We start from the raw sequence: 12408 nt of genomic DNA, 5'->3' as shown, positions 1-12408 counted from the left end.
AAATCTTTGTGTTGAGCAGAAGATACAACTGAAGGCAAGAACAGAATAACAAATACTAAGTGCAAAACCAATGGTACACAGTTTAAGTCACTATCTGGATTATGTAGGACAGTATTTAATTAAATAAAATTTTAATTCAGTGAGAGACTATCAAAGAGATTTATCAATTTACATTGCTGTAAGATTGTATCTAAATAATATTCTTAAAGTGGAAAAAATGTGAAAGAAGACAACTAGGTGCTGTGCATAATTAATGAACTGAACTCAGGATTGATTCATATATTATGTGACCTTATTAAATGTCCCCCCAAGAAAATGTGATATAATGTAATTACACACAATTCACTTCTCAAAATGTTAACATTTCTTTCCATACTCCCTTTTCCACTTTCCTTACAGGTAGAAATTTTAGAATGCAAGACATTTTAGAAGCAACTGATGGAAACAACTTCTTTTAATCAACTTTCAAGATAATATACTTGAGAACAGAGAGTGTGCTCTACAAGCTTGACTCATTTATTTCAACAATATTTGTACTCCCTTAAATGTTATGTGCTTTCAAGTCCATTTAAAAGGTGCTTGCACTTCCCAAGTAAAATCTAGGAGATGTGCAACAGCATCTGGGGTTCCTACTTCCATAGCAGTAGAGAAGGTTGAACGCACAGCTTCCATGACAATATTTTATATTTATTTAGACCTCATAGTTGAAAAAAAAAAAAAAAAGAAAAAGTGATTAGTAGATAGCTGATATGATTAAATAACTCAGAATTAATAGCAGCCTTAAACAATAGCATTCACATGAACCTCAACTGTCTGTGCTTCATTTAAGAGTTCTTTGTATGCAGGCTCCAACATTACCCTTTGGCAGCTCACATGGAAACAGAGGGCACATAATGCTGCCCTTCACTTCTATTGTAGAAGAGTACAAAGGATGTGTAAAGCCTATTTCTAAGTGCTTTTTGTTTTCCTAAGGCCTGAAATGAGGAGCACAGTCATCAGTGCTTTCAAGAAAGTGAAGAAAAATATCACTTTTAACTTGCACAGCATGTCCATGAGATACACTTTTCCCCATTTTTATTTATTTATATAAAATCGACAACCTTTTCCTTTCTGGATGAATGCTGTGATTGAAAAGAAACAAACAAGGCATTCTGAAAACAGGACACTTATTGTCCTAAACTATATCTTTACAAGCACCATAGAAGGTATAATTCGTTCTGGTGAACCAACAGATTGGTTTACGCTGTCTATACTTTTCAAGTCCTTCAGAGCAAAATAGGGCTAAACCCCAAATCACAGTTGAATGGAGACTCCATTAAATTAGATTTTGTTGATACATCTGAAGAAAAATTTCTCTTCCATCATCTACAGGCTGCAGAAAGTCCTCCATTTCTTTTAATGACCTATTCCCTCTGTCTGATTCAATACAGCCCACTGGCTATGGAAATGACAACACTCAGCAGGTGACAACAAAACGGTCAAGAGTGCTGAGATATGTCATTTTGCTCAAAAATTTTCTCAGGAATTAAATGACACAGTACAGTATGCTGTGTCCTGCTCAGATCAAATATTTCTTTATTAAATAAAACTGTATGCTTTTATATATGGTTGCCATCAAAAAAGCAGGTTTAAGTACACTGCTTCAAGCTCCCACTGCAAAATAATTTGCTATTTCCCACTCCTCCCCTAAGTCTCCTTTTAGAATATAACTCCAGGATGCTGTTCCTTTGTCCTAGCTCCAGACTGAAAGCCCTGCCTTTATTGAGTCAATCTGACATGCTTACTGCAATCTGGACAAATTGGAGTATGCAAATTAGCACCTTGCCAGCCTCCCGAACACAGGAAATCTTCTTGTTACAGTGTTCCAACTAATGGATCTGAGACATCCCCTGTAACAGCGCTGTCTATGCAACTCCAGTAACTTTTTTGGATTCTGATCTATCCTTTGTTCCTGGCCTTTTTTAGAAATGTGCGGTATATCAGGATAACCTCTGTTGGAATTTAAACCAGTGCAAAACCAGAGCTATGCCATAGAATCATAGGTTCACTAAGGCTGGAAAAGACCTTTAAGATCAAATCCAACCATAACCCAACTACCACGACCACTACTTACACCTTAAAGTACAGAAGGGCATCCAACAGCATCATGAGTCAAACCTGCTGATGATATTCAATGCTCCCATCATAGAATCACAGAATTGTCAGGGTTGGAAGGAACCTCAAGGATCATCTAGTTTCAACCCCCTGCCATGGGCAGAGACACCCTCCACTAGATCAGGTTGTCCAGAGCCACATGCAGACTGGCCTTAAAAACTTCCAGGGAGGAGGCTTTCAGTACCTCTTTGGGCAACCTGTTCCCGTGTCTCACCACCCTTATGAAGAACTTCTTCCTGAGGTCTAATCTAAATCTACCCTCCTCTAGCTTGGATCCATTCCATTCCCTCTAGTCCTATCCCTACCTGATATCACGCCAGCTTCAAAAGGAAAGTGCTGGCTGGAGCAAGCTATCATAGAGCTTGAAGCACAGATTGTAACATGAGAGGCTTCCCGTTCTGCTTTCTGGTTCTTATAGTGCTGGTCTTCTCCTCTGGGCTGGCTAAGGGGAGGGTTGAGGTTGCTGGTTTCTGCTGCTTCTGCATTTTGCTGCTGTTTTCTGCAAATAGGCTAATGTAATTGTGCAGTGTATTATCTCAATGCCAGTAAAACTTACTATCTCAACCTAGAGTTGTTTTTTTTGTGGGTTTGTTTTGTTTGGTTTTTTTTTTTTTTTTTGCATGTGTTACTTTCCCTTCCAACTGTGTGAGGGGAGAGAGGCTTGCGAGAGTGGGCTGTGATAACCCAGGACAAACAGTAAACAGAGAAGAGGTTTTTCTATCTCCTTTCACCTTCAAATACTTATCATTACTCCAAATCCCTTACACCAGTATAAAACGCACAATTAGATTTCTAAATAAATTAAGATCAAGTATACAAGTTTAGCCTTCTATTACAAGAGGACAATCTTGTGACAAAGCTATCAATCTGAGAAGAGACTGGTGATCAAATCTGAACAGATTCCTATGTAGACTATACACTTAGCTGTAGAAATATGAAACATCATCTATCCTCAAATCATAAAGAGGAAACTGCTACTAGAGATGTCTTTTCCCTGGAAAGGCACACAGCAAAGCAAGATACTAATCTTTTCTTACCAGAGCCCTGTGTCTCTTTTCACACATATCAGCATTCTCACTGTTTTCCAGCCTTTAAACTGTGGACATTTCATGTCACCCCGAAATTACTGTTTCAAAGTAAACTGTGTGTCTATCTTTTTCTCAACAAAACACTTTATATCCTGACATACTCCTGCATTGTTCTCCCCCCCCCCCCCCCAGTTTTTATTGCCAATTTAATGTTCTTAAAATAATCCAGATTTTCTTTGATCCTGTACTTAAAAATTGTATCTTTTTTCATATGGTTGTTCTCCCCTCTGTGTATACACTGCTATCTCTGACATGATAAACCTGTCATTTTTGTGCAGTTTATATTAAGGCATTAAAGCATCTCACATGTTTCCTTTATCTCAGTGTTTCCGAATATCTAATTCAAACTTTATACACTTGTTGGCTTTTCTAGATAAAAGGCAGTTGTGTACAGAACACTTTTGACTTTGGATGCAGATGTAGGTTAAGTGTCTGTTTCTCTCCCTTATTTTGTTCATTTTCTAGACTGTACTTTGCAGAGAGCAATTGGTGCCCCCTTTGGTTTTTATACCTGAATGCTCTGGATGTCAACTGAATCTCAAGAACAAAATTGATAATAGGCTGTACATGACAGTTATGAGGATCAGATTCAACATTTCCTGTTAGTTAATCTCTTAACTTCCACTTCATTTTTGGCTACTGATGCATAACTTCTATTTTATCCCCAAAATCTTTACAATCAGACAACACAGATCTATGTTCTCCAACATATTCTAAGTTCTAATGATGTTTTCACACTTTCTTCTTTTTGCCTGCCTCTTACACATGCTAACAGAGGGCAGTTGGTAATTACCACTCTAACCCAATGGAGACTGCATTAAACTCAACAGTCACACTCTTTCATCCTCACAAAGTGTACCACTGACATCATCATTAGCAACTGCCCTTCACAAATCTCCAAGCCAGTAGAAGTCTTTTCTGCTAACACCTTTTTACAGCCTGGAAAAATCCTCCATTAGCACTACCATCTGCTGCTTCCTCACCTTTAGTCTAGCATCACTGTTTCGGTGTTGACTAGAGTTATACAAAGATAGCCTCATTATGTAATACTTAGACTGAAAAGAGCAAATGAGAAGATAAATTTTCTCCCTAATATTTTATAGCAGTCCAATGCTTTCCTATCTGCCTTCCCACTTCAGTGGTTTGTGCCTTGTGATTCTTGACTTGATGACAAAGAATACAGCTTATAAGGCACAAACATTTCCTTCAATCTTAGTAGGAAACTGTGGGGCTTTATTTCTCTTATTGAATCTGACACTGTGTTTACAAAGACCTTTGTTTACCACAATACTCTTTCTTAACGGGAGAAAAAAGGTGCAATATAAAGTAAAAAGGATATGGAAGTCTCATAAAATTTCCAAGATAATATTCAACAAGACTTAGGAAAAGCTTCTAGCAAGGTAGGTGGGCCCAATTATATCAGAGAAAGAATTTAGTCATTGTCATCCACTTGTAAATCACAGGTGCACAAACAGATATCACTATGAGACTGAACAGTTTATGAGATTGTAGCTAGGGTGTTTGAGCATTTTTCCCCTGTCTAGTTAAGGAGTTGATTTTTATTGCTTATATCAAAAGTATCTAATGGGCAATAACTTTAGGGATGTAGCAGAAACGAAATGGGATCTACTCTATCTTGACTTGGGGTATGGATTGGGTTTCTGGGAAGTGAGAGCAGAAATCTCTATTGTAATAATGGTTATTCATGACAGCACTTATCCCTAAGTTTACAAACCAAACCAAACCAAACCAAGAGACATTTGTTGCGCTGAAACTGTTCAGTATCTCTGATTTCCTCACACAAAGCTAGGTAAAACTAAGGCAGTATAAACAACTTAAGAAAACTAGACTTTAAGTAATTTTGCAAGGTAATATAATGCTGTATGAAAGTGTTACAGTTTCTTAACAGTTGAATAGGCACTCCTGAAGCAAAGAGTGCAACTGTGAAAGTTATCACTCTTGTGTGCAGGAATACAAAATGTGTACTGCTCACCACAGTTCAGACACACAGTTCCTTTGTAATTACTAATACTAATTTCCATTCTAGGCTGACTTTAAAACTATCCCAACGTGTTTAATCCCAAGCATGTATTCCCTAAGAAGGCACTGGTGTTTTGGAAAGAAAGAAATATTTATTTTGGAAAAATATTTAAAATATTATTTGAAAATATGGTACCTTCTACTTCCAATTGTTTTACAGTTCAAATTGTAAGGTGTGTTCTTTTTTTGTTCAAGAATTTTAAAAGCAACTAATTTAAATATGCAAAATTATCTTGAGTTGTTCATACGTGAACTTAAAAGCCATGCAACACAGGAAAATTAAGTAATTATGCCTCCAAGTTATTTACTGCAATTAAGCTCATTTATCATATGCAAATTAGTGCAAACTGGTCTCATTAGTTACTAAATTACTCAATATGAGCTGAACAATGTAGCACTCCAGTTTGTAATGAAAAATCCCTGTAGAGGCAAGCAGTATCAATTAAGCTAATTTGCATATGCAAATATATTCACTAACTTTCCTTTTTCTCTATATTTAGTTCTTACATTTCCTGATCATTCTTGATTATATGAAGAATATGGGGTTACTGACCCTTTTCCATACCTTCTCAACAGCAGTGGATTTACAGAAAAAAATTAAAGGCCCTGAAAATAGAATAATCTTGTTGCTAATTCTTACAACCAGTTTCAGCCAAATTTTTAATAGCAGGTATGAGAAATAACACTCTTCACTGGATTTAATATTTAAATATAAAATACATATAAAGAAATTTAAAACTGAAGATTTCTTTACTGAAGTCTATCCTCATTATAACATCACTTTTCAGACGAAGAATGCAGAAAACAACAAAGCACAAAATTTGGTAAATAAAAATGTCTTGTAAAATATAATTAACATATTGATATTATCTATTTTTCTCTTCTGTTACAAGCATTTCTCCTGTTCTTGATTTAGGTGATTTTACTTGGAAAATATGACTTTTTGCTTTCATATAAAGATTCTGGACATTCATGTTTTGTGGATAGGGTCTTCTGCTTCAAGCCTACCATGGGAGTCTCTTTGGCATGATATACAGAAATCAGGTTTGGCTTTGAAAGTTTTTGGTATGACTGACTGAGGCTATCTGGTTGTAAAATCAAGATGTAAAATAAGATGCACCTCCCTTTCTGTTTTCACAACATCACTTTTTAAAAAGATGCTGTATTATGCTTCTTAACTGTCAATAAACTCTGAAGTATCAAAATATTAGAAAGATTAGAGAGGCTCCTTCATTTCTGAGTGTCATGATCTGAGATGAATCCGCTGCTGATATTCAATACCATGCTGCCACCATGCCAGTTTCAAAATCAAATCACTGGCTGGAGCACAGTATCATGGGGCTTGAAGTTCATATTGCAACATGAGATGCTTCCTTTTGAGGTCGCTGGTTGTGGGGTTTTGGTCATTTCCACTGCATGCTTGGGAGGGGAGAACCATTTTATCACTGCCACTTCTGCATTTTGCTGCTCTTTTCTGCACACAGGCTAAGGTAATTGTGCAGTGTATCATTTCCAGTAAAACTCTTTTTCTAAACTCTTCATCTTAACCCACAGTTGAGGTTTTTTGTGCGTGTGTTACTTTTCCTCCCATCTGTGTGGGGAGGAAAGGGAGGCTTGTAAGAGTAGGCTGGGTTAGCCCAGAAGACTGAGCTTACACTTAACCTAGTCTTCAAACTATTAATAGTAAAAAAGATAAAACAAACTGTCGCTTCAACTTCCTCAGAGTAAACTCTGAAATCAAACACAGGTATTCCCAAGGTATAAGCAGTGCTGTTTGCTTCACTTGCAAACAATACTGCTTTGAAAGTAATTTCTGGGAGCACAGAACCAAATGAGAACTCTTAGAACTGTATTCCACAGTACAATCTGATTGTTGTTTTTAAAATAATGTTGTCTTCTGGAGAAGATCTTTCTGCCTATAAGATCACAGGCAGCGCTTAGAAGTTCATTCAGATCTGACAGAAGTGATGCATTCAAATGCATGACCTAGACTTTGCTTCCAAGTGTTGATTACTCTGCTAAAATAAGACAAGATTTTAATGTATCGTGATAAACTTGACATCATTATTAATTCATCTTGTCCTTTATCCATCATCAACAGTCTATCCTCTTTTAAATGTCAGGGTGGAACTTTCTATTATCAAGTGAGAGATTAATGGGAGTAATTTGCTAAAAGCACCACCCTCTCTGAAAAGGCCACACCTCAACAGATATTCAATATGATGCTCATGGTAATTTTGACTGAAAATCCACAGGTACAAGCTCTCTCTCTATATTTTTTTTTTTCACTCTTACTATGATAAAAGTTACAGCATGGAACCACCTTAATTTATCACATGTAAGTATAAAAAAGTAAAAAAACAAAAGGGAATCTAGATAAAGTAGTAATAAAATCACTAATTGTTTTAATGTGAAATAAATGAAAAACTCAAATGTCAATTAGTTTGCAAAGAAGCCATCCTAAGCTGTTTGGGTTTTTTGGGGTTTGGGGTTTTTTTTGGGTGGTTTGGTTTTTTTTTTCAATTTCATAGTCATGTCTAATACCTAAGGAATGTATATAAACAAGTTTCAATGAGGTTTTATGTAGATATTTGTTATAGTCCATGTCCACCCAACATTTCTTTAGGGGTTATAGTGTGAACAGTTACATATGCAAAACAACATACTGGCTAATAACAAAAACTGAAATATTACAAAACTGCTAGTTCTTAGTTTTTTCTCCACTTATGAGATGGCAGAACTGTGCTTCTCACAATATCCAGACATGGTACTATAGATACTGGTTGGGGTACCTTTGATACAGTAACTGTAACACATACATTTGCTTTCAGAATAAAAAAAACTTTTTCTAGACCTCTGCCAAGAGAGTACCACTAAGTAAATCACTTCATTCACAGGTTTTGTTATAAAGAGAAATTCGTTCTGCCAGGTAATTTCATGTTTTCCTAAAATTACCTTTGTTTCTATTCAGTATTTAGTTACTAAATAGAGATCTGAAAAACCTCACATTACCCATAGTGCTTTTGAATGCCACGGATGAGTTAGTACAGAGAGTTAGCTCTCAATCATTTCAAATTAAGTGGAATATTTCTCATTATAATATCCTAATTTACCTCTTCTGTACCTCTCAAAAGATAATACACCAAGCAATACAGTTGCATTGACAAGCTGTGTACATTGCTAAGTAAGAGCAGTTATTCAGTGCCACGCTTGGTCTAGGGTTCTCCTCCCCTCCTACTCTGCCCTGGTAAGACCACACCTGGAATACTGTGTCCAGTTCTGGCCTCCCCAGTTTGAGAGAGACAGAGATCTGTGTGGCTTTTATTTCCCTAATGCTGGAGTTTTGCCCTGCTGACAAAATGCTGAGATCATATTTTGTTCTTAAATTCTTTTGCTTCACATCTGACTACTGCAACCTAGGAAAGCTGTAGTAGCCCTGACAAAACCAAACAAACTGTTGTGTTTCTGTCACGTCATTTTTTGTGAGTTTAGTCTTCCTGGAGTACAATGACCTATACACTGTGACTAAATTCTTTGACAAATACCAAATTAGTTTTTATCTCATAGTTGAGGGGGCCTAAGAGGCATGCTACTGTTCATTCTCTTCTCTTTGTAGATTGTTGTCAATTTGTGATATGTGATTGTGATGACTGGGATATCAGGGAGGAAAGCACTGCTCATAAACCAAAGTGGGGAGGGGTGGGGGGAAATCCCTGAAATATATATATCACATATAAGGCAAATCCAATCACCCCCACAAAATACTGGTTTGTGAACACATACATTCACCAACACACACATACAAATACATAAAGGTATTCTACAAGCAAATGCCAACTGCACAGTTCTAAACAGTGTTGTGATTCAGCTAAATAATACTTGCCCTCCATTTCATTAGCATTCTTCCAATCATGGGCTTTCCAAAAATAAGGAAACATGAGCTTAAAGAAATCCCAACAAACAACCAACAAGCGCAACAATCTCATTAACAGAAGTGCTGACAACGATACTACTCCAATCATTGGCAGAAATATGACTAGCTAGTTATTTTGATTATTCTTGGAAAAGCCATTTTATTTTTACCTGTAAAATATGACTTCCCAAATGTGATTCAAATACTTCAATGGCAAGGGCACTGGGACTTCTCCTGCGCTGGGCACCTATAACTGAATGAAAAACAGTTATGTTGCAAGGTCTTGAACATTCATTTCTAATGCATTCCTGATCAAACCATTTGACAGTAATTATTTAAATGAGTTTTGCATTTTATACACCAACATAAATTTCAAATTTGTCTTGCACACAGTAAATAAAATTGGTATGTAATTTTCAGTGATTTAAATCTGAAAGATAAAAAGATGAATTAAAAAATATTTTTAAAGTTTCTATTTATATGTCTAAGAACTCTGGAAATAAATCGTTTATTCATATATATCCCAAGTCCCTGTAGAAGGGATTTTTCTGAGTATGATGACAGCATGCAGACTTTCATGAAAAATACTATTGAGAAAGAGTAAATGTTTTCAAATGTGGGGGTAAGAACTACCGATTACTCAGGAACTAAGAAGATATAAAATATTTATCTAGGCATGCTATTTATCTTACTTAAAACTGAAATGAAGTAAAGAGAACATTATAAAGTCAGCATCTGTAAACACATCTGAAATATCAGTTATTGCTAAACAGAGGGAACAGATATCCATGTTAGCTGCTCGAACAGATACTTGAATATTCAGCTTCTAAATAATATAGTTTAGAAATACAAGTGATTATTAATAGACAGTTAGGTTTCAAAGGCAGCAATGACTACAGAAAAGGCTGAGAAATCATAGAACAAGTATTCTGTTCAAACTCTCTATCCCAGGAGCACAAAGCCAGCAATCCACTCTGACTAAACCCAAACATAGGTACCTACTCTCAGCTAAGGTTTCTTCTTAAGTCTAGGCCTTATTTATCACATAACCAAAGAAAGCTAAAGCATTGAGGGACAGGGCTTTAGGAATCTTCCCTTCTTTTTCTCTTTTAATGGCACAGCCAGACATATCCATAGCAGAGAGAAAAGGTGAAGTTCATTCTGCACCCTTCTGAAGTATGCACAACAACATTTACATGCAAAGACACTGACAGCCTAATGCCTCTGGAACCATCACAATCCTAGTTTACCTTTACACGTTGTTCTCTTTACAGTGCACACTAAGAGAAACAAAATACCAAGCATCCACTAAACTAAGCAGAATGGATGACTGCCATTACTGAACAGGCTAATTTAACACCAATGAAAACAAAATACAGAGCAACAATCTCTCAGTCTTGTATGATACTGGCTGTCAAGCATGACATCAGTAAGAAAAGATAAATGCCAAGTAATGATAGTCATATTGACCTAAAAATGTAGTATCATTCTTTATTGATGCTTCATGTAATTTCCTTACAGGAAATTCTAAGCTACTTACACTGGGCAAACAGGTGGCCTCACAGCCAATAGCTAATAGATTCAGGCAATAGCTCATAAATACAAATGGTGACTGCTGGAAAGCCTGCATTTTGTAAGGCTTCCTCTTTTCTCTGAAGATATTTAAAGATGCTAACAATTTAAAAGTCTTCTTCAAAACTGCTTTACACTGCAACTCAAATTGGTAATAGACCAACTTTTTTTTTTTTTTTAAACTTCAGTCAGTACACTGACAGACCAGACACATCAGCATAATATCATTCTTCTACAAATTTTAGGTATTTAGTGTTTTTCCTCGTCTTTTCTCTATCAGCCTTCTGATTCTAAATCATTTTGCTTCTAAATCATTTTGCTTCTTTTTGCATTTTCTCATCTTCTCTGTAGCTATAATGATGCCTGCTAAAACCAGCAATGCTTATTTAATTAAAAAAAGAGCATATTAAATTTTCTAGCAAGTTAAATTCCTTTAAAGTTCATTTTTACAGATTAATGACAATCCTTTTATCCTTAGTCTACCTCCAAATACATTAGTAAATGTTTGCTTAAACTGGAGTTGTACCTCTTTTTTTGAAAGAGACTTTAAGCTTTAGCTGTGAGCCTAAACAAAACATGCAGCCCTGTAAAGATCATCAGTATTCCCATAGTGACTGCACTCAGTTAGCACTGAGCTTTAGATGGTCACTTCATTTATAATCTATCAGAAACAAAAAGAAAATTCACAGTTTTTGCCTGCTAGGCAATGCTTCATAGTAGCATCCATAAGAGCACTGAAAAAAAAACCAAACCAAACTTCCCAAACCCACAAAACCTCCTTGAAATCCTAATTTATGTCCTTTCATTCTTCCATCTAGACTATGTTAGATTTTCAACATACTATCCAAACATATCCCCATTTGGAATTTGCTTCCTGATTGATTTTCTGTTTCCTCCCCAATATCTTTCCTTTACAATCCTTTATCTACTACAGATTCAATGTTAACTATTAATTGCATGGTTTTTAGCATGCGAGCATCATAACTTGAATCAAGGGCACAAAGACAGAGCAATAATTTTTTAAAGCAGTAACTTTAAGTGATATTTAAAGGTAAGACATCAGTTCTTCACATTGGGACACTCATTTCTATAGCTCCAATGAAAACACTTCAAGGTCAGTGAGTAAAGTGGAAAACATGAGAGCGCCAGATCTTAGCTTTAAAATTTGTCAGTTAATTCCTCTATCAACACCTGCATCCAAGTGACTGGTATACACCTAGACAAGTATCTTGCAGTACTTTCATGCCTTTCAGTTCATTAACATTTTTATAGCAGTAGGCCCCTTGGATTTGTGTATTGTGCCCTTACTTAGGTGACACATGGTTGTAATGAGAGTTCCTAATTCTACAACCTAGGAAAATGTGCTACACAGAAAACCAGGATGCTTCTGGCAGCCATACTGCAATTCTCTTTTGGAAAATGAATGCACTTTCTATATTTCATTCATTTCCCTAACTATCATTCTTCACATTTTGAGTAATGAGACAAGAATATTGAGATACATCTAGAATTAGGGAAACTTGTTTTATTTGATCTTCTGACTCCATTGCCTCATTATTTTACTTACTTGAGCTTTCAAGATTTCTTGATCGCTATCTACATCAGAAGAAATATACAATTTTGAGCACAAAAATGCATATC

The 12408-nt window shown here is 36.0% G+C and overlaps 1 protein-coding gene across 5 annotated transcripts in view; it reads right to left on the bottom strand.

The window, feature by feature from the left end:
* The window catches only part of NPAS3 (neuronal PAS domain protein 3), a 644607-nt gene that overhangs the window by 331910 nt on the left and 300289 nt on the right, over positions 1-12408 (bottom strand). For 3 of the 5 annotated variants that reach the window (XM_054400275.1, XM_054400277.1, XM_054400279.1), the window contains one exon: positions 9366-9448. In XM_054400275.1, coding sequence (XP_054256250.1) covers positions 9366-9448 — 83 coding nt within the window. The remainder of the gene's footprint in view (positions 1-9365; positions 9449-12408) is intronic. The other 2 variants (XM_054400276.1, XM_054400278.1) reach the window with 1 other exon arrangement.

The sequence above is a fragment of the Indicator indicator genome, chromosome 4 (genome assembly GCF_027791375.1).
Source record: "Indicator indicator isolate 239-I01 chromosome 4, UM_Iind_1.1, whole genome shotgun sequence".
Taxonomy (NCBI): domain Eukaryota; kingdom Metazoa; phylum Chordata; class Aves; order Piciformes; family Indicatoridae; genus Indicator; species Indicator indicator.
Note: the sequence above shows the minus strand (reverse complement) of the source record. Positions and strands in the feature narration are given on the sequence as shown.